This window comes from Symsagittifera roscoffensis, chromosome 7 (genome assembly GCF_963678635.1).
Source record: "Symsagittifera roscoffensis chromosome 7, txSymRosc1.1, whole genome shotgun sequence".
NCBI lineage: Eukaryota > Metazoa > Xenacoelomorpha > Acoela > Convolutidae > Symsagittifera > Symsagittifera roscoffensis.
Window position 1 is genome coordinate 26,587,276 of NC_087068.1, and position 23,843 is coordinate 26,611,118.

At 32.9% G+C, this 23,843-nt stretch overlaps 1 protein-coding gene across 1 annotated transcript; it reads right to left on the reverse strand.

Annotated features, from left to right (window-relative positions):
- Nucleotides 1-194: 194 nt before the first annotated feature.
- LOC134851218 (uncharacterized) lies at nt 195-23,577 on the reverse strand. Its single transcript, XM_063867202.1, has 5 exons — nt 23,368-23,577; nt 22,566-22,729; nt 22,267-22,353; nt 1,020-1,096; nt 195-836 (listed from the first exon to the last, which is right to left on the reverse strand). The coding sequence occupies exons 1-5, from the start codon at nt 23,571-23,573 to the stop codon at nt 402-404; spliced, it is 969 nt and encodes a 322-aa protein (XP_063723272.1). The 5' UTR covers nt 23,574-23,577; the 3' UTR covers nt 195-401.
- Between the last annotated feature and the right edge of the window lie 266 nt (nt 23,578-23,843).

Consider the following 23,843-nt stretch of genomic DNA (forward strand, 5'->3'; position numbering starts at 1 on the left):
AAAACGAGTTCTTTGTGAGAAGGTTATAAATCCCTAAAATGGAATTAACGTCTTCTTAATTGCAAAATTTTCTCCCATTAACGTCTTCTTAATTACAAAATTTTTTCCATAAAAGAGGAAGGCTTCAGCGTTCATTGTGAAGAAAATTGAAAGTGATTATTCCAATTTGAATATGTCATGTTTGATCGAAGAGGTTGTCAAAAGCGTTATATTTTCATGAATTCAATTTCCTTTAATAGTGGTACATACTTGCAAGTGTTAATCTGGTGGTCGATCTACAATATATGCTTGATTAGTACAAAATCTAAAAAAAGAACAAGTTGAAATAGAAGGAAGTTGTATTTAATGGTCTGTGGCAAAATGAATAGTAAATGGCTAAGCGACTGTTTCAATCTGGTAAATTACAAGTCTGCCAACGCCTCCAGCAACTTTTGATATTGGGGACCAAATGTATCGTCAGTTGATAAATCAAATCGAAAACTGTCTTCAATGCACATGAGCAGGACGCCTTCAGGTACGAAGTTTTTCTCAACAACAACTGGAACGATTGTTTTATTTAACGTCGTTGCATACTTCAGTTCCTTCATGCAATTTCTACTGTCTTTATAATCGTTAGAAATGCAGCATATAAGCAGTTTTGCTGAATTCACTGCTTCTGTCATCGTTTCGATAATTCCCTTGCCTTTATGCATATTTTCTGCATCTATCCAAATATTTTTAACTCCACTTCTCCGGAGTTCTTTCAGAAGTTTCTGTACTACATGCTTCTGCTCATGGCAGTAGCTGATCATAATGGAGTTCGAATCGTTTGCAGAAGGTTCTACATTGACATTCATCTTGTTTTTTACAATAGGGGTCTTTTCTATCCATTGAACAAACGATTGGTGACAAAAAGTGTTATATGTAAAAAAAATTATCAGAATTTTTTTAAAATTAGGAAATTGATGTGTTTTAAATCAATCGTTTCACTTTCCGTATTTTAAGGTTCAAAAAATTGAGGGAAAAATGAAAAAAAAGACCCCTGAATTGATGTTTTGTCCATCTTGTTCTGCTGTGGAAGTTCTGCCGTTCTCCAACTTTTTGGTTATCGGTCCAGCTACAATGAACAACCAAATTGAACAAAAACATTTCACGAAAAAGTTAATTCTAAATTTTGACGGTTCGCTGGTTATGTTTAGTGATATGCGATTGGCACTTGAAAAATTAAAAGCTGCAACTTGCATCAACACAATTTTTTTAAAGGACTTAAATTCTACATCAAACCAAGTATGAAACAATCATTCTTTTTTGGAAAAATAGCTGTGATCGTGTGTTCTCGCTTCAAATACAATTGGTTCAAACAAAAATTCCTCTCCTTAAAAGTGTTACCCGTGATCAAGCTTCGAAATGACCCAATCCTTTATGACCATTAAGTAATGCAATAACTGATTTTACAGCAGTATTTGCTAGAGAGATATTGCTTAACTTATTCTCTCGTTCACAAAGGCTGATCATTTGGGCCATTTGCTTGCAATTTTTTCCGCTAGAAACAAAAATAAGCTTTTAACTACTTTTTATACACCACATTTATACGTCGAGACCTCAGTAGAATAATACCATAGACTTCAACATCATTCAACGGTTTATTCATCAATCTCATCAGATCTGATAGAAATAACTTGGTGGAGTGTCAGACTTTGTCATGTTTTATTAGGTTCAACTAACAAGTTATTTCTATCAGATATACCCATATTCCAACTTTAACTGTTCAACGGGAATACTAATTGAAAAGTAATTTTCAGAATAAAAACTTAAATTACGAGACAAAAAACATAAACAACTTATTTAACTGTATATTAAACATAAGGTTTTTTTGTCTCGTAATTTAAGTTTTTATTCTGAAAATTACTTTTCAATTAGTATTCCCAGTGAACAGTTTAAGTTGGAATATGGGTTTTTGCAAAAAATTAATCTCGAAATTTTACAATATTTTGGACTGATCCGTATTGTTCTACAACAAAAAGTCCCCAAAAATTTCAGTAACTGTTATTGAATCACAAAGTTTACTAAACATGCAGAAATTAGACGTAGAACCACAAATATCTCATTTTGAGTGAATAATCCTAGAAGAAAAGTTCACATAGGACGCCGATCCGATACCAAAAAAAATAGAACTTCTGAATAACGTAAAAATGGAAATCAATGGAAAAAAATCAATATATACAACTGCAAAGAGAAGAATATGATAAATTACTCGATATACTTTCTTCAATACTAGGTTATGTAGAGACACTCAAAAAATGTTGCACCCTTATTGGATAAAGCACGGTAGAAAATGAACGTACAGAAATTGAATGAAGACTTTTTGAGATTATAAAGGAAAACTCTTAAAAAAAACATTATGAAAAAATTATTTCTTTGTGCCTGTAGTTTTTTGGAACCCAACATAAATTTGAAAAAAAAACACCAAAAATCACTTTTTGGAAGTTAAATTGGATTCGGAAAATCCTGTTTGGATTATTTTTGTGCAAGCTCCATTATTATTAGACTAAATGCAATTCTACATGACTCTGCTGGATCTGAGAATTCTACTACAAAAGAAGAACCTGGGTATTGTAATGTTGCACCTAGTCTCCCCAGTTCATGCTTTCTTGGTCATGTGACTAGATACCTTCTCTGTTTGTATGTTAAAAAATTTGGCTCATTAAATCTTGCATTGTTCAATTATTAATCATTTTAACCAAAAAAAACTCCAGAGAAAACAGTAAACAGAGTGAGTTTGACTGTTTTGGATATTGAATGTATTGAAAACAATGTAGTTAAAGAATTAGGAATTTCTAAGGACGGACAAACTAGGATTTTCCTTTTGAAGAAAAAAATCCTTAATGAAAATCATGCAAGTTGTTTGCACCTACATGCAATCGTTTGTGCAATCGTTCGAAATATGTTATCCACAACATTCGAAGAAACGACAGCTTGGATAGCTATCTTATCAACACAGTCGGTTATATTCTACCTTCTCCAAAGCTATGAGAAAGTTAATATCTACCAAAGAACGATTGTTTAATTCTCTAGTTGGACCAAGTGGATCTGGGAAATCTCATCTTTTTTTGATTGGTTGAAAATTGGTATTTTTCAACTAGCCTTCGGCAAAATTTTTTAATCAACCTTATCAACCTCTTCATAGTCAAATGCAAACAAAAAAAAACTTAAATTTATTCAAGGAGTACAAAATCTTTCCAATAACAGAATTAAGTATCTGCTTATATTTGATGATTCTTGTGAAAAGATTGTGAAAGTCGCCACTGCAGGGGGACACAGGAGTCTGGGTAGCCTATACATCGAAAAAATTGATTTCATCAAAGCAATTGAGAAAAGATGTAGAGTTGCAAAATGCACATACAGTCTTCATGTCGCCGTGAGATGGTTTGCAAATAAATACATTAAGTCAACAACTAGGTCTACGATCTCAATTGAAAGAGTGGTATCAAGATGCAAAATCTGTTGCTTATGGTCATTAACTTGTTTATTTAAACCCACAAACAGTTGTTTCACTTAGATATTGCTCTATTAGTGGCTCAGTTCCATCAATAATTTCCTTACTAGCTTGAACAGAGACAAGTTTTTTGGACGATGAGTACACAATACGACTCTATTCTTCCAATATTTCACTAACTTTCCCAAAGACTTCGAAAACAATTAATTCTCATTTTTCCATAAAAAAATTTCGTTCAGTTTCTGAGCGAGTGTTTAGTAAACCTATAAAAAAAGGAGCTTCGAGATCTTCCGAAAAAAGACGTAGTAAAATATCAAACTATAACAAAAAAGAACTCGTCTCTATAAAAGAAGAACTATTTTAAGTTCAACTAAAGGGTAACAATTGATATCTATCGTCACCCCTTCTGTCTATAAACGATTGACATAGTACGGAAAATTTGTTTTACTTCCGCACTCAGTTTATGAATCACAAAGTACGTTCCAAGAAAACAAAATTTGGAACAAAAACAAGAAAACGAGGAGATTGTACCAAAAACTGTTGATTCTGTTTACAGAACTGTAATTGCGAGCTTGAAAACGAGTAACAATAAGTTTCTTATTGAATTGATTTTGAATTCTCCTCGAATCAATTCCAATTATTCACTCAAAATCATATTCGATAATCGTGATACAAAAGAATCTATTGTAGAAGAATCTGAAGCAAAAAAAAACTTTTCAGATATTTACTTATTTGGAAGCAACTCAACTTCCACCTAAATTGGTTATTAACAAGAATGCCAGAGCAAAAAACAGAAGAACTTGAATCCCTTTCAAATTTCGAACAGGTAGGACTTAACAGATTGTATTCTAGGGGTAGAGTTGCGTACGGTTCTAAGCGAAACTTGAGTAAAAGCGAGTGCTCTACCAAAAAAGAAAGTAGAACAATTCTTAAAAACCGAGACATCGTATATAAATTTTGGCCCACCAATCAGGCGTTTCCGACGACTTCAAGCTTTTTTTAAGTGTATCAAAGAAAAGTGGTGTAAGTACGTGGCTTTCGTAGACAATTTAGCTAGTCAAATCAAGGGAGTCAAGTATTTATTACTTGATGTAGATGATTTTTCGAGATTTGTCAGGGTTCAAAAAACAAAAACATTTTATGCCACCGACACATTACAAGTTTTCAAAAAAATTCCATCGAAAAAACACTTCTGAAAAATTTTGGGCTGATAAAGGAACAGAACATGGGGGAACTTAAAAAAATTGCAAGGGAATACTTCGAAGTTTACTCAACAATGAGGGGAATGCAACGAAAGCTGCATTTGCAGAGAGAGCAAAGTAGTCTCTAAAAAAATCAATAAACGTTACTTTGAGGATCATGGTAAAAACTTTTCCCCAAATTACAGCAATTCGTTTTTTCATTGAACTGTCGTAAAAGTCGATCTGCTGGAAATCCTCCGAGTGAAAAAAATGATATTTTATCTATTTTGTACAACAAATCGTTCATGATGTATACTAAACGAAAATTTAAAATTTAGAATAGAATGAATTTTTCGGAATACCATATTCTGTACCGAAAAGGATACAAGCCACAGTTTATAGAGAAAGTTTTTGAAGTTTCGGCAAAATCTACAAAAAAGTCTCCTGCATACATCATCAAAGATCTCGAAAAGACTAAATCAGCCAGGGGTTATAAGGAAAGGAAAATGTACTCAGTACTCTTACGACATTATAAGAAGACATTCCGCAATGATTTATAGTGATATTATAGATTATATTATAGTAGGTGATACAAAAACTCCTTTACTGCGTTGTATTCCTTTCATTTCCAAAGTAAAAAATGGAGACATAATATCTACAAGACAGTACATAAATTGTCAATACTTCACAAATTTACAACCAAAAAAATTGTTAAAAAACTCTTTCCATAGCTTAAAAATAGAACTGAGGGATACTACAGGTAATAAATGTTCTTTTTTGTGAGATTGGAAAAATTTTCAATGGACGAAAATAACTCAAAGCAGTTCGAAAACTGTTGGGAGGTGTAAAAAAGAAATCCAAGCATAGAAACAGAAGAGCCATTTCCCGAAAATTAGTTCGAACACCAGTCGCTCTCGCAAAGACTTTTTTGACAAAACAAATTGAGTATAAGTCAAAAAAGTCATTTTCGGTTCGGAGCTTTTACAAATTGTTATTTGGAGATTTTTGATAAAGTCTGTTTTAGAAACAATAATTTTATCTTACACACAAGAAGTGTTTCCCAGTACTTCTATGAAAACAGTATTGAGTTTAAGTTTGAGACGTACCGTTATCTTCATTTAGATATGCGTAATAACCCCCTCAGTTGAATGATGCAATTACTCAAAGGAAGTATATTTGATTCTTTAAAATGAAAAAAAAAGGCAGAACACAAATCAAAATATGAATAAACACAATTTTATTTAAATTTTTTTAAAAAACCTTCATTCAAATTTCTCTAATTGTGAAGATTATGTTAACAATACAATGGTTTACAACGCCAATGGTTTATATCCTCAGAAAGCTAAATATCGAACAAAATGAACGCGTCGGCAGTGAGTAATAAAGGAGTAGTTGCTTTTCACGGATATAGTTTTGAAGAATTTCCGGAAGAATTTGATATGTATCCATTCACAGATCACAGAAAATTTTTTCACTTTATGGCAGGCTTAACATTGATTTGCTCACTTGTGAAAAATTATTACTACCAAAAACCAAGGTTCGACTTAAACTAATTTGAGCATGACCAATATTTCAGATAACCCAAATGTTAGTCTGAAAATCATTGATTGTTTGCTGTTTACTGGAAGATTTTAGTAGCTGAACCTAATTATCAACACTTGCAGTGGAACTTGAAAAGGGAACCTGCACACTACATTTACATGGAAACTATAGCAAGAACCTTTATCATTCTATCTCGTCAAAAACATTTCATACAAGAAAATATATCCAATACTGCTCGAAGAAGAAGAAGTGCTGCTGCAATGAACACAAATTCAGCTGTTGCGGGACCTTTTCAAGAAAATTATTTCAAATATCAGCAATTTTTTAAGAGAGAGCTTAGAGTTATTCGGGGTGGAAGAACAAATATTTCATTGGGTACAACCTTTCCTTGTCGACCATATGTTACAACAACGAAATCAATGCAGTTTAACGAAGATATTCCAGCTCTTCTGATTGAAGATTTTCAATATCACAACATACTGGTTTTTGACTGGACTTCGCTACAGGATGCAGGTGAACAGTTACATTATCCAGAACTTAGTGGAGAAAGCTTGAAATTAGGGAAAATGATTTTTCCAATTTCCCTTGGAGCAAGTAATGCTTCTTACCAACTAAATATTTAGTGAAACACTCGGAGAATGATGATGAGATATAGGTTTTGTAGTCCTTCAATTGAAAGAATAAACGATAGAACGGATAAGATTACGAATATTGCAATGACGTTCTAGTAAAGTGTATAATCGTGTTAAAAGCTTCTGAGAAAGATAGATAATATTAAACAAGCATATTAAGTAGAAAAAAATATGATACTATATCTTTCTCAGTGTAAACTATTACCGGGACAGAGCAATTGACAAATTTGGATGATGATTTTTTAAAATTTTCAGAAGTTTTACAAAAATTTTTCTAAAGACAAAGTGATAAAAGAGAACTGAAAATAATCAAAGCAAGAAATATGCCAGAATAAAATAAATTGTTGATGTAAAAATGAGAACTAGAAAAAAACATCTGATGGTCGAAACTGATTATATTATCAAAAAATATTTTGCATATTTTTATCCCAGTTCCAAATAAAAATTCATGCAGTTTCGATTGGATATATTTCAATTTTCTAAAACTTCAAAATTTTAATCTATTGAGAATGCAATTTACGCTTCAATCACTCCGCGGAGAAATGCTAATATGCATCTGACATATGATCTTGGGATAGCCATTTGAAAAAGATTAAAACAAGGCATAAAAGTAAAAGGTATAACGGAGCTGTCGTCCTTTTTCCAGATAATCAGGGGAAGTGGGAAATTATAGAAATCAACCATGGGGAGCTGTCAAATGTTCCCTGAAATCCCTTGGAATGGAATAAATAGCATGTCAGAGATCATTCATCCCTTCTTGTTAATTTTCCCCAGTTAATTTGAGGGGATATAAATAGATGGAAAAATTATTTAATAGATTCTTTCGAGAAAATTTTTTTTCTGTCATACATTAGTTTATGACCATATACCTGAAACCAAAACTGAATTTTGTCGAAGCTTACCATCTGAAACTTAACATCCAAAAATTTTTTTTTTTAGTTTTTCCAAGTTAAAAAAGTTTTTCAAAATGAAATGCATTTGCGAGTAATATTTATTAAATTTTGAATGAAAGTAAAACTACAAATTTTTTTTCAAAGTTTTCTCGAAACTTACCATCTGAAACTTACCATACCGAAATTTTGTAAAAAAAATATGGCCCTTACACATCACAGATCGTAGGAGTTAGCTAAGAACCGCAATTATCGGCAAAATTGAGCTCCAAAAAACTCAGGCGCCGAGCAAATTTTCTGAAACTTATCATCACACTGAAACTTCACTACTCCCTACCTTGATTCATTAGTAAACCTATTCCTTACTTTAAAACATAGGAAATCTATTCTCTATCTTAATACATAGCTTGGAGACCGGATGCTCTATTCACTATCTTAGTACTTGGGAATCTACACCCATCCCCCCACTCTCCCTCACTCTTCTACTATTTGCGAAAAGGATAAAGAATTATGTGAAAAGTTTAAAGAAGACATGATGGTGGACTTCCATTGTATTCCCTCGAAAAGCAGTGTTTGATGAGACACTAATCTAAACTTCATCGAATACATGTAAATCGATCATTGGAATTGATGCAAGCCAGATTTATCCTTTCTCAATGGGTCAAGGTATGCCAACAGGACTGTACACTAGATGGGAGTTTGACACCGATATGCAAAAGTTTAAAGCAAGACAATCGATCTTCCAATTTTATGAAAATGATTATTTTTTTTCTATCAGAAAACAAGACCAGAAATCAAAATTGAGAGCTTTTTCACATCTGAAAAACAGAAGAAAACTGACTGATTTGAAGTGGAAGGTTTTTGTGATCACTGTAAAACAATGTTCGAAGCAATGGGATGTTTTCACCTCTTCTGTTCTGGTCAACAAGCTCGTCCCCGTTAAAAGATCAGGATATTGAACGAGGTAATCGAAAGAGAGAGATAAACGACATGAGACCGGAATACATTAAAGAGTAAGGATACAAGATTGAAGAATTGTGGGAGTGTGAAAGGTGGAAAATTTAAAAACCGATGACAAGAGTTAATGACAAGACTTAATTTCAAAACCGATACGTCAGAACCCACTTTGCCTCCAAAATACTTCTTTTTATAGACTCAATTTTAGCAAAAAAAAGATGGATTTCTTTTTAGCTATACTCAGTGCAATTTAATTGTTCCAGATTGATTAAAATCATAACTTGCTCCCAATCCTCCAACTTTCAAAAACACCGAAGTTGGACTAAACGATAAATAAAACTACATGAAGAAATCTTGACCGAAATGTTAAAACGTTCTCAGAGAATGCTGATGTCTAGTTTCAAGCTATAAAATGGAACTGTTATAACTCATCTCTTCAACTTTTATTTGGAACGTGGCTTGCAGTGTATCAAAATTTACCGTTTTTTTTTCAGTATACTCCACAAAAAAGTTCATTATTTACGTTCAATCAGTGGGTGATGCTAGAAGAGAAGTAGATGAAAACCCTCTATCACGAAATATCTCAATGATGAAAAGACTCATGATTGTATCCAAGTATTGTTGATATAGTTGTAGCCACGAATGAAAGAGTTCAAAAACGTATATTTGCTCATAATTATGAATATATTGAATTTTATGTATCAGTACAATATATTACCCAAAAAAATCATTTACTTGAGAATCAATCAGGGTTTATAATTCAACGGGCTGATTTGAGCCAGAATTTTGGTTGCGTCGGCATTTATTTAGATGAGAATCAATCAGTGTTTATAATTCAACGGGCTGATTTGAGCCATAATTTTGGTTGTGTTTCAGAACAAAATCAGATAGGGGTTATAAGGAAAGGAAAAGGTCTTCAGTATTCTTACGACATTATAAGAAGACATTCCCTAATTGTTTATAGTGATATTATAGATTATATTTAAGTAGCTGATACAAAACTCCTTTACAGCAATGTTTTCCTTTCATTTACAAATTAAAAATTGTGGACATAATATCTACAAGACAGTACAAGAATTATCAATACTTAACGAATTTACAACCAGAAAAAATTGTTTAAGAACTCTTTCCATAGCTTAAAAATAGAACTGAGGTTTACTACAGGTGAAAAAAATCCTTTTTTTGTGAGAATGGAAAAGTTTTCAGTGGACAAAACAACTCAAAACAGTTCGAAAACAGTTGGGAGGTGGAAAAAAGAAATCCAAGCGTAGAAAAAGAGGAGCCATTTCCCGAAACCCAGATCGAAAACCGGTCGCTCTCCCAGAGACTTTTTGACAAAACAAATTGAGTATAAGTCAAAGTAGTCATTTTCGGTACGGAGCTTTTACAAATTGTTATTTGAAGATTTTTGATAAAGTCCCAAATTTGGAAGAACAATTTTATCTTAAACACAAGAAGTGTTACCCAGTATTTCTATGAAAAAAGTATTGAGTTTAAATTTGAGACGTACCGTAATCTTTATTTAGATATGCATGATATCCCCCTCAGTTTGAAGATGCAATTATTCAAAGTAAGTTTGTTTGATTCTTTTATATAGAAAAAAGCAGAACATCAAGCAAAATATGAGGAAACCCAAACTTACTTAGCTTTTGTAAAAAAACTTCCTTCATTCATTTTTCTCTAATTGTGAAGTTTTTTTAACAATACAATGATTTACAACGCCAATGGTTTATATCCTCGTAAAGCCGAATATCGAACAAACTCAACGCGTCGACAGTGAGTAATAAAGGAGTAATTGCTTTTCACGGATATAGCTTTGAAGAATTTCCGGAAGAATTTGATATGTATCCATTCACAGATCACAGAAAATTTTTTCACTTTATGGCAGGCTTAACATTGATTTGCTTACTTGTTAAAAATTATTACTACCAAAAATCAAGGTTCGAACAAAACTAATTCGAGCATGACCAATATTTCAATTAATTCAAATGTTAGTCTGAAAATGATTGATTGTTCGCTGTTTACTGGAAGACTTTACTAGCTGAACCTAATTATCAACACTTGCGATGGAACCTGAAACAGGAACTTGCTCACTACAATCACATGGAAAATATAGCAAGAATCATTACATCACGTCAAAACCAGTTCATTCAGAAAACTGTTTTCAAAATGCTCCAACCAGAAGAATGGCTGTGAATTGAATAGAAATTCAGCTGTTGCGGGACCTTTTCTTGAAAAAAATCATTTCAACTATCAGCAAGTTCTTTTTGGGAGAGCTTAGAGTTATTCAAGGTGGAAGAGCAATTATTTCAATAGGTACAACTTCTCCTTGTTGATCCTATGTTACAACAACGAAAGCAATGCAGTTTAACGAAGATTTTCCAGCTCTTCCTATTGAAGATTTTCAAAATCACTCTATACTGGTTTTTGACTCGACTTCGCTACAGGATACAGGTGAGCAGTTGCATTATCCAGAGTTTAGTGGAGAAAGCTTGAAATTAGGGAAAATGATTTTTCCAATTTCCCTTGGAGCAAGTAATGCTTCTTACCAACTAAATTTTTAGTGAAACACTCGGAGAATGATGATGAGATATAGGTTTTGTAGTCCTTCAATTGAAAGAACTAACGATAGAACGGATGAGATTACAACAAACGGATGAGATTACAAAGATATTGTAACAAACTTCTAGTAGATTTTATAGTCTATTTAAAAATTTTCTCTTAGCAAGATAGATAACATTACACAAGCTTATTAGATAGAAAAACAATTATGATACTATATCTTTCTCAGTATAAATTGTTACCGGGCAGAGAACATTTTCAGAAGTTTTTTTTCTAAAAGAATGAAGACGAAGTGGTAAACGAGAACTGAACTTAATCAGAGCAAGAAGTATGACAGAATTAAAGAAAACACTGAGTTAAAAATGAGAACTAGAATGAAATATCTGATTGGTCGAAACTTGAAAAATTTTGCTTATTTATATCTCGGTTCCAAGTAAAAATTCATGCAGTTTTGATTGGATTTATTTCAATTTTCTAAAACTTCAAAACTTTAATCTCTTGAGAAAGCAATTTACGTTTCAGTAACTCTGCGGAGATTTGCTAATATGCATATGACATATGATCTGGGGATAACCATGTGAAGAAGGACAAAATTAGGCATAAAAGTAATAAGGTATAATAGAGCTGTCATCCTTTCTCCAGATAACAAGAAGAATAAAAGATTAAGTGGGATCTAATAGAAATCAACCATGAGGAGCTGTCAAATTTTCCCTGAAATTCCGTTGTTTGCAATGAATAGCCTGTCAAAAATAGTCTCTCCTTGTCAAATTTTTGCCTGATAATCTGAGGGGATAGAAATAAGATGAAATAAGTATTTATTGGATTCTTTCGAGAAAAAAAAATTTCTCTGATATATTAGTTTATAATCATATACCTCAAACTAAAACTGAATTTTGTCGAAACTTACTATCTGGAGCTTACCATCCGAAAATTGTTTTCTTTTTGTTTTTCAAGTTAGAAAGGTTTTTCAAGATTGAATGTATTTGCGAGTAATAATGAGTAGATTTTCAAAAAATGTTTTGAAACTAACCAGTCAAAAAAATTTTTGTTTTAATGGTTTCTCAACAATAAAATGTAAATGAAAAGAAGGCTTCAATTTTTTTCAAAGTTTTTTTTCGAAACTCACCATCTGAAACTAACCATACCGAAATTTTGTAAAAGAAAATATAGCCCTTACAAATCACAGATCGTAGGACTAAGCTAAGAAACGCAAGTATCGGCAACATTGAGCAAAAAATAAACTCGGGCTCCAAGAAAAATTTCTGAAACTTATCATCACAATGAAACTTCACCACTCCCTACCTTAATACATTAGGAAACATATTTCTTACCTTAAAACATAGGAAATTTTTCCTCTAGCGAAAATGATAAAGATTTGTGTAAAAAATTTAACGAAGACATGACTGGTGGACTTTCATTGTATTCCCTCGAAAAGCAGTAATTGATGAGACACTAATCAAAACTTCATCGATTATATGTAAATCGATCATTCGAATTGATGCAAGCCAGCTTTACCCTTTCTCAATGGGTCAAGATATGCCAACAGGACTGTACACTAGATGGGAGTTTGACACCGATATGCAGAGGTTTAAAGCTAGACAACCGATCTCGCAACTTTGAGAATATGGTTTTTTTTTTTTCTATCAGGAAACAAGGTCAAAAAACAAAGTTGAGAGCTTTTTCACATCTGGAAAACAGAAGAAAACTGGCTGTTTTAAGGTGGACGGTTAGTTTGACCATTGTAAAACAATGTTCAAAGCAATGGGATGTTTTTACCACTTCTGTCCTGGTCAACAAGGTCGTCCCCGTTAAAAGATCAGGATATTGACCGAGGTAATCAGAAGAGAGAGATAATTGACATGAGACCGGAATACATTAAAGAGTAAGGATACAAGATTGAAGAAATGTGGGAGTGCGAATGGTGGGAACATGAACTAAATCAAGCATGACCAAATTTTCAGATATTCCAAATGTTATTCTGAAAAAAATTGATCGTTCGCTGTTTACTGGAAAATTTTAGTAGCTGAATCTAATTATCAACACTTGCGATGAAACCTTAAAAGGGAACCTGCTCACTACAATTTTATGAAAACTATAGCTAGAACCTTTATCATTACATCCCGTCGAAACCAGCTCATTCAGGAAAGTGTTTTCAAAAATATTCCAATCAGAAGAATAGCTGTTGGAATGAATACAAATTCAGCTGTTGCGGGATCTTTTCATGAAAATCATTTCAACTATCAGCAATTTTTTTTGGGAGAACTTAGAGTTATTTGGGGTGGAAGAGCATTTATTTCATTAGGTACAACTTCTCCTTGTCGACCCTATGTTACAACAACGAAAGCAATGCAGTTAAACGAAGATTTTCCAGTCTTCCTATTGAAGATTTCCAAAATCACTCTACACTGGTTTTTGACTTGACTTCGCTACAGGATGCAGGTGAATAATTGCATTATCCAGAACTTAGTGGAGAATGCTTAAGATTTGGGAAAATGATTTTTCCAATTTCTCTTGGAGCAAGTAATTCATCTTAGCAACTAAATCTTTGGTGAAATACTCGCAGAATGATGATGAGATATCGGTGGTGTAGTCTTTCAATTGAAAGAACGGATAAGATTACGAATTTTGTAACGAACTTCTAGTAAATTGTATAGTCTTTCAAAAATTTTTCTCTGAGAAAGATAGATAATATTATAAAAGCCTAAAAGATAGAAAAAAAATTGATACTATATATTTCTCGGTAAAAACTTTTACCGGGGCAGAGCAATTGACAAATTCGGATGATAATTTTTCAAAATTCTCAGAAGTTTAAGAAAATTTTTTCTAAAAGAATGAAGACAAAGTGATAAAAGAGAACTGAAAATAATCATAACAAGAAATATGCCAGAATGAAATAACTTGGTGAGGTAAAATGAGAACTAGAATAAAACATCTGATGTTCGAAACTTGAAAAATTTTGCATATTTATATCTCGGTTCCAAGTAAAAATTCATGCAGTTTTGTTTGCATATATTTCAATTTTCTAAAACTTCAAAATTGTAATCTATTGAGAAAGCAATTGATGTTTCAAAAACTCCGCGGGGAAACGCTAATATGCATCTGACATATGATCTGGGGATAACCATGTGGAGAAGGATAAAATAAGGCATAAAAGTAAAAGGTATAATGGAGCGGTCATCCTTTCTCCAGATAACCTGGGGGAAAAAGATTAAATGGGATATAATAGAAATCAACCGTGAGGAGCTGTCAAACTTTTCACGAAATCCGGTGGAGTGGAATAAATAGCCTGTCATAGATAATCCCTTCTCGTCAATTTTTCCCTGATAATCTGAGAGGATATAAATAAGATGAATCAACTATTTCTCTCGAGAAAAATTTTTTTCTCCGATCTATTAGTTTATAATCATATACCTTAAACCAAAACTGATTTTTGTCGAAACTTACCATCTGGACCTTATCATCCAAAAAATGTTTTTTTTAATGTTTTTTCAAGTAAAAAGTTTTTTCAAGATTAAATGTATTTGCGAGTAATAATTAGTAAATTTTCAAAAATTGTTCCGAAACTAACCAGTCCAATAATTTTTTTTCTTGGTTTTTCAACATTAAAATGTAAATGGAAGTCATTTTTTTTCAATGTTTTTCGAAACTTAACATCTGAAACTTACCAACCAAAATTTTGTTTAAAAAAATATAGCCCTTACATATCAAAGATCGTAGGAGTTAGCTAAGAAACGCAAGTATCGGCAAAATTGAGCTCAAAAAACTCGGGCTCCGAGAAAAATTTCTGAAAATTCACCACTCCCATTATACATTAGGAAACATATTTCTTACCGTAAAACATAGGAAATTTTTCCTCTATCTTAATACATAGCTTGGAGACCGGTTGCTCTATTCACTATCTTAGTACGTGGGAATCTACAACCAATCCACCCTACTCTCTCTAACTCTTCTACTATTTGCGAAAACGATAAAGGTTTAAGTAAAAAATTTAGAGAAGACTTGACCGGTGGACTTTCATTGTATTCCCTCTAAAAGCAGTAATTGATGAGACACTAATCAAAACTTCATCGATCATATGTAAGTCGATCATTCGAATTGATGCAAGCCAGATTTACCCTTTCTCAATGGGTCAATATATGCCAACAGGACTGTACACTAGATGGGAGTTTGACACCGATATGCAAAAGTCTAAAGCTAGACAACCGATCTCGCAACTTTGAGAATATGATTATTTTTTTTTATCAGGAAACAAGACCAGAAAACAAAAATGAGAGCTTTTTCACATCTGGAAAACAGAAGAAAACTGACTGTTTCAAGGTGGACGGTTAGTTTTATCATTGTAAAACAATGTTTGAAGCAATGGGATGTTTTTAAACCTTCTGTTCTGGCCAACAAGCTCGTCCCCGTTACAAGATCAGGATATTGAACGAGGTAATCAGAATAGAGAGATAAATGACATGAGACCGGAATACAATAAAGAGTACGGATACAAGGTTGAAGAAATGTGGGAGTGCGAATGGTAGGAACATGAACTGATTCGAGCATGACCAAAATTTCAGATAATCCTAATAATAGTCTGAAAAAAATTGATTGTTCGCTGTTTACTGGAAGTTTTTAGTAGCTGTACCTAATTATCAACACTTGCAATGGAACCTGAAAAGGAAACCTCCTCACTACAATTACATGGAAACAATTCGGGGTGAAAGAGCAATTATTTTATTAGGTACAACTTCTCCTTGTCGAGCCTATGTTACAACAACGAAAGCAATGCAGTTTAACGAAGATTTTCCAGCTCTTCCTATTGAAGGTTTTCAAAATCACTATTTAGACTTGACTTCGCTCCAGCATGCAGGTGAACAGTTGCATTACCCAGAATTTAGTGGAGAAAGCTTGAGTTTAGGGAAAATGATTTTTCCAATTTCCCTTGGAGCAAGTATTGCTTCTTACCAACTAAAACTTTGGTGAAATACTTGGAGAATGATCATGAGATATAGGTGTTGTAGTCCTTCAATTGAAAGAACTAACGATAGAACGGATAATGTTACGAATTTTGTAACGAACTTCTAGTAAGTTGTATAATCTCTCAAAAAGTTTTCTTCAACCAAATATTTCATCACAATTTTGAGCGCCTCAAATTGAAGCGTGAAATTGTTGTCAAGGCCGCGAACTACAAAAGCATTGCTTAAAAAATGCTGATAGGTTTCAAAACTCAAATTAATCACCTGGCAAGCGGACACGTAATTCGACATCGATGGTATGATGACAGAAGATAGCCTGAATAAGACAGAGCTTCAGATTGCCTTTGTTCAAAAGGTAGCTGAATAAAATGGTACTTATAACAATTTTTAATATAGACTTTCGGACATTTTTAAGCTAATTGAAAAGACAGAAAACAACCTTACTCATATGTACCAATATACAGTTGATATTTTCCCGTGAGCGACATGTCAAAGTTCGCTAGTCCCTCTTATGTACTATCCGGTCACATCTTACAAAGTAGCAAGCAATCTCAAAATATTCGAGTCCTTCAAATTTTTATCCAAAGAAGAGTTGTAAAAACTAATCAAGCCACCATGCATTCTGGACTTTTCACTTAAAAGTCACAGTTAAAGCCACCATGCGCTCTGGGGTTTTAACTTAAAAAGATATAGTTTAAGTCGTAGTACCCATGTCAAAGTCCAGGACAGTGTCAAACCCAGGAAATAACTAGTTTCTTGGCAAAAGTCTCGGCGCACGTTATCTAATTGGTAAATCTCAATAGTTAATTACGCGTAGATTGTAGAATGAAGATTTTGTAATTAATTTTTTGGTTCATTAATAGACACTGGAAAGGTTTTCGGGGAAAAACTGAGGTTTTTTCATCAAAAAAATTGAATATTTTTCAAAAGTTTTTCAAAACACGATAAGGTTTGGTATAATTCGACAAATTTGCAATTTCAAAAGAAGATTTTTCTTCTTAAAACAGTGCTTTTTCTACCTAAAACCATGCTGAAACCTACTGAAGTTTTGAAAAAATTGAACTTTTTAGAAAAAAATTGAATTACAAAGAAAGTATATAAATCACTGGGTCGTATTTTAAGTTTACCGCAATTTTATTGAAAACACCAACAAATCTTTTTGTCTAAATAAGTTTAAAAAATGGCATCATATCTCATAAAAACTATTACATTGCATCAGCTTTTATATGTTCAATGGTTTTGTATGATTTCCATCATCTTCAACTTGTCTTTTTGGATTAAAATAACTAAGTCCTTTTTTTGTTTGATCATATGTGTCCACCATATGGTTTACGTTTCTGAATGATGGAAATCATGCAAAACCATTGAACATTTAAAAGCTGATGCAATGTAATAGTTTTTATGAGAAATGATGCCATTTATTAAATTTATTTAGACAAAAAGATTTGTTGGTGTTTTCAATAAAACTGCGGTCAACTTAAAATACGACCCAGTGATTTATATACTTTCTTTGTAATTCATCTTTTTTCTAAAAAAATCAGGTTTTTTTTTCAAAACTTCAGTAGGTTTCAGCGTGGTTTTAGGTAGAAAGAGCACTGTTTTAAGAAGGAAAATAATTTATTGAAATTGCAAATATGTCGAATTATACCAAACCTTATCGTGTTTTGAAAAGTTCTTGGAAAATATTTAATTTTTTTTTGATGAAAAAATCTCAGTTTCTTCCCGAAACTCTTTCCATTGTCTAACCATGAACCAAAAAATTAATTACAATATCTTCATTCTACAATCTACACGTAATTAACTATTGAGATTTACCAATTACATAACGTGCGCCGAGACTTTTGCCAAGAAACTAGTTATTTCCACACACAAAAAAAATTTCTTACCATTCTCTTGCCATCACAATAACCGTGAAACCTTAGCAATCCTATTACCTATTTTAATTTTTTTAGGCTCTATGCCCAACGTTGATAAATAGCAAGGGTGAACAGAAATCTATAATGTATCATAATACATAGAGTCAGCCCCCCCCATCATCCCTAAACTTTAGCCACAACATCTAGTAATTTGGTTAATTAAAACAGATTGAGTTTAAAAAGTTAAGTAAAGTAAAAGTTAGTAAAAAAAATTTTAAAAATGAGTAGACCAAAAAGTAAGATAAAATAACGCAATTGAAGAAAATTTGAATAAGAAATACGAATTGAGCAGGGTAAAAACATTTTAAGAATTGATTTCAAGATACGAGTAATCAAAAGATGAGTAAGTAAGTAGAAACAAAAGGTAAGTAAAAAAAAGTAAAACGGTTAGTCAGCAAGCAATCAATCAACCAAATACTTCATCAGAATTTTGAGCGCCTCAAATTAAAGCGTGAAACTGTTGTCAAGGCCATGATCTACAAAAACACTGCTTAAAAAATGCCGATAGGTCTCAAAACTCAAATTAACCATCTGGCAGGCGGGCACGTAATTCCACATCGATGGTATGGTGACAGAAGAAAGCCTGAATAAGACAGATATTCAGACTGACTTTGTTCAAAAGGTAGCTGAATAAAGTTGTAGTTCTCAAAATTTCTAAGGATAGACTTTTGGACCTTTTAAGCTTATTGGAAAGAAAAAAAACTACTTTACTCGTATGTATCATTATACTGTTGATATTTTCCCGTGGGCGACATGTAACAGTTCATTGGTCCCTCTTGAAAAAATTCATGTTCTACCCGGTAGCATCTTACAAAGTAGCAGGCAATCTCAAAATCTTTGAGTCCTTCAAATTTTTATCCAAAGAAGAGTTGTAAGAACTAATCAAGCCACTATGCGTTTTGAGCTTTGAAGTCATAGTTAAAATTATAAAAAAGTAAGAAAAAGAGAACATGCATCTAGTTGATAGATTAATCGGTAAGAACTGTCAGGATAAGTTTACTTAAGGACGTATATTTTTTGTGAATTATTTCTAACTCAAATGAAACATGCTACGTTTCAAGCGAAAGAAATTTCAAATTGTCTAGAGCCAAGTAAAAAAGCCAAATAAACCACCGGAAACACTTTTGTTTCATAAAATTTCACCATGTCATTTATTTAAGCTCACTCAAGAAGTTGTTTTCTGAAAACTAAGCTTTTTCCCGCAAATTGGTTTGCTCTCTGTAGAAACACGACACAGAGCTCCTTGCAAAAATATGACTTTTTCGTTACAAAATTTGCTCCATGCAAAGTTTGAAATTCTGTCCGTTTTTGAAAACATTCTAAATTGTAAATCTTCTTCATCGATATCTTCAGTGCTCTAAGTTCCCTCGAATTTCAGTTTTTTTTGCATAACTTGCCAAAATTACTCCAAACCAGTTTCCTGAAAAATCAAATTGTCCAAAACAAATATACAAGTTTGCTTTATATCATTAAACAGAATGAATAATTAGGACCAGTAAAAATGAAATATGAAGGATTTACGTATCCTACGAAATAAGACAGATATTCAGACTGACTTTGTTCAAAAGGTAGCTGAATAAAGTTGTAGTTCTCAAAGTTTTTAAGGATAGACTTTTGGACCTTTTAAGCTTATTGAAAAGAAAAAAACTTATTTACTCGTATGTATCATTATACTGTTGATATTTTCCCGTGGGCGACATGTAACAGTTCGCTGGTCCCTCTTGAAAAAACTCATGTTCTACCCGGTTGCATCTTACAAAGTAGCAGGCAATCTCAAAATCTTTGAGTCCTTCAAAATTTTATCCAAAGAAGAGTTGTAAAAACTAATCAAGCCACTATGCGTTTTGAGCTTTGAGCTTAGAAGTCATAGTTAAAATTATAAAAAAGTAAGAAAAAGAGAACATGCATCTAGTTAATAGATTAATCGGTAAGAACTTTCAGGATAAGTTTACTTAAGGACGTATATTTTTTGTGAATTATTTCTAACTCAAATGAAACATGCTAAGTTTCAAGCGAAAGAAATTTCAAATTGTCTAGAGCCAGGTAAAAAAGCCAAATAAACCACCGGAAACACTTTTGTTTCATAATATTTCACCATGTCATTTATTTAAGCTCACTCAAGAAGTTGTTTTCTGAAAACTAAGCTTTTTTCCCGCAAATTGGTTTGCTCTCTGTAGAAACACGACACAGAGCTCCTTGCAAAAATATGACTTTTTCGTTACTAAATTTGCTCCATGCAAAGTTTGAAATTCTGTCCGTTTTTGAAAACATTCTAAATTGTAAATGTTCTTCATCGATATCTTCAGTGCTCTAAGTTCCCTCGAATTTCAGTTTTTTTTGCATAACTTGCCAAAATTACTCCAAACCAGTTTCCTGAAAAATCAAATTGTCCAAAACAAATATACAAGTTTGCTTTATATCATTAAACAGAATGAATAATTAGGACCAGTAAAAATGAAATATGAAGGATTTACGTATCCTACGAAATAAGACAGATATTCAGACTGACTTTGTTCAAAAGGTAGCTGAATAAAGTTGTAGTTCTCAAAGTTTTTAAGGATAGACTTTTGGACCTTTTAAGCTTATTGAAAAGAAAAAAACTTATTTACTCGTATGTATCATTATACTGTTGATATTTTCCCGTGGGCGACATGTAACAGTTCGCTGGTCCCTCTTGAAAAAACTCATGTTCTACCCGGTTGCATCTTACAAAGTAGCAGGCAATCTCAAAATCTTTGAGTCCTTCAAAATTTTATCCAAAGAAGAGTTGTAAAAACTAATCAAGCCACTATGCGTTTTGAGCTTTGAGCTTAGAAGTCATAGTTAAAATTATAAAAAAGTAAGAAAAAGAGAACATGCATCTAGTTAATAGATTAATCGGTAAGAACTTTCAGGATAAGTTTACTTAAGGACGTATATTTTTTGTGAATTATTTCTAACTCAAATGAAACATGCTAAGTTTCAAGCGAAAGAAATTTCAAATTGTCTAGAGCCAGGTAAAAAAGCCAAATAAACCACCGGAAACACTTTTGTTTCATAATATTTCACCATGTCATTTATTTAAGCTCACTCAAGAAGTTGTTTACTGAAAACTAAGCTTTTTTTCCCGCAAATTGGTTTGCTCTCTGTAGAAACACGACACAGAGCTCCTTGCGAAAATATGACTTTTTCGTTACAAAATTTGCTCCTTGCAAAGCTTGAAATTCTGTCCGTTTTTGAAAACATTCTAAATTGTAAATGTTCTTCATCGATATCTTCAGTGCTCTAAGTTCCCTCGAATTTCAGTTTTTTTTTGCATAACTTGCCAAAATTACTCCAAACCAGTTTCCTGAAAAATTAAATTGTCCAAAACAAATATACAAGTTTGCTTTATATCATTAAACAGAATGAATAATTAGGACCAGGAAAAAATGAAATATGAAGGATTTACGTATCGAACTTCTCGTTTTTCCTTTGTTATGGGGTGTTTTTTTCTTTCTTCTACAAAATCCTAGAACGTGAGTCTTTTAAACAATTAAAGACCACTTCCAAGGATTATGCTTAATTTGAAGACCCCCACCCAGTTAGGGATGAGCCTTCTTCAAATCTGGGAGACGATATAACACTACTCAAAAACCAGTTGGAAAAAAAAACGAATATATTTTTTTAATTTACTAGGTCTAACTACAGTCAGAACTATCCAGTCATTTTTTGTATTAAACTCGTTCTAAACTTCTTTTGCCTGCAGTTATATCTAACTGACATGCATTTTTCTGATACTACCTATTTTTATTGTCGGTGAAACTCTGATTGCTCGATTTTTGATTGCTTAGATCTGATTGCTTAGATTACATTTGTTAGCTTGTTTCTACCTAACCTATCTAACTATAAGATTGATTCAGATCACCTCTTTCCTTTTCGACTAAAGATTCTTTTTTAGAAAAACAATCGTCATGCTGGTCATAATTCAGCAAAATACTCATACTGTGGACTCTGGAACAAGATTGTCAAGGGTTGAAGCTATATTTCTAATTTCTAGAAATAGCTGATTCAGTCTCGTGATCATGGGACTTATGCAAATTGCCCGAAGCAAGCTTCATTTTCCAACCTTATAGCAGCAACCTAGGAGTTTTTGTAGATAAGAGCTACCAAACGGTATTAGTTCCGAACTTACTGTCGCTTTCGGTCGCAGAAACTTCTATCCATTGACGACATCTGAATGCTATATCCTCAAGCACTTCTGGCCAAGTTGAAGCATCATCTAAGCAAAAAATTTCTTTATAGATGACTGCCGAAGATTTATAGAGATTTGTAGACTTTACTGCCGAAATCTGTACTGAGACACTGCTTTTCCGTGTTAGCTATTTCGATTTGTAAGCACCCTCTGTTCGTTTATAACTTGAAAGCTCAAATTAAAGAGGAATTTTTTTTTGTGCGCAAAAAACACTATCCGCTAAAATTATAACGGCTTACCTTTAAGTGTCAAACATTGGAATCTACTCATCATACTAAAGGCTACAAGGTCGCGTTGAGGGTTGATCCAACCAAAACCTCCGATGACAATCGGCAGAATTTTGGGCCAATTCGATTTGTTGTGTCTTGTGGTGACAGAAATGCACTCAATTTCCTTCGCAACGCTGAAAAAAAATCTTAAAAAGAATACAGAAAGCTGGAAAACTTGAGCTGGATCGACAAAATTGGTTATCAATCCGCCATTTTTTTAAGAAAAAAGGCGCCATTTAATAATAAATCCAACCATACTTTCTCCAATAAGCCAGCCACAGGCCCGATATTGCCGTTTTCCTGTCTTAAAATTTAAAAAATGTGATACAAAAAATGTCGTCAGAAAGTGTTGATTGTGTATTAGTACATGTTGGGAGCCTTTGGACAAATAGGGTGCCAAAATCCGATCCCAGAGTTGATAGTATAGCCTCAAAAACTACTTAGAACTGGATTCCGCATCTTTTGCTGAAACCCGCTACTCAGGTCTAGTTTTGTGATTAGCTTACATACTTTTCAAGTCGCACCAAAGTTAGGCATTTAATGAAGTTTGCACCATCTGGACGGGATTTTATAGTCTGAAAAAATTAGTACTTACATAATACCCCAATCTTAACGAAAATCACAAAAAAATCCAGATATCAATTCTGAAAACTTCAAACAATAGTGTTCTCGTAAAAGGTGCAATTTATAATTAATATGAAACTTCTGCTGACAATCAACAAGAGTACAATTTTTGAGTTTTTTGTATAGATTATAGCTTTAAAATTTTAACCTCCTGCTCCATTCCTCGTCCAGGAATATTACCATCACCTCACAATTTTCTACAATGGTATTTGTTCTTCTATTCAAATTAGCCATTTCATCGCCGTTGAATGTGGAGATACCTGTATTGCGCAATATCTCACTCAGCTGCTTAGCGGGGAGGCCTGACGAGTGCATGCAGTAGCTCAGAAACACTTTTGGGTAGCCGAAGCTCATTCTATTGTCTGAAAAGGTAATACAACTCAAACTAATTGCAGAAGAAATTTCGTGTAAAATAAGCGTTTGAAGAATAACTCAAAATAGAAAAGAGAAATGTAACAACACAGTGGTCTTTTTTGTATAAAGTAAGTAGCCAAGTAACTTGAAAAAACGCAGCAAAAATTATGCTAGCTCAACCAAACGTACACTTCATCATGACTAGATTTTACGTAAATTTTGCATAAAACTAGGAGCAGAGGTTCCCGAGTCGAGATTTTTCACCTAATT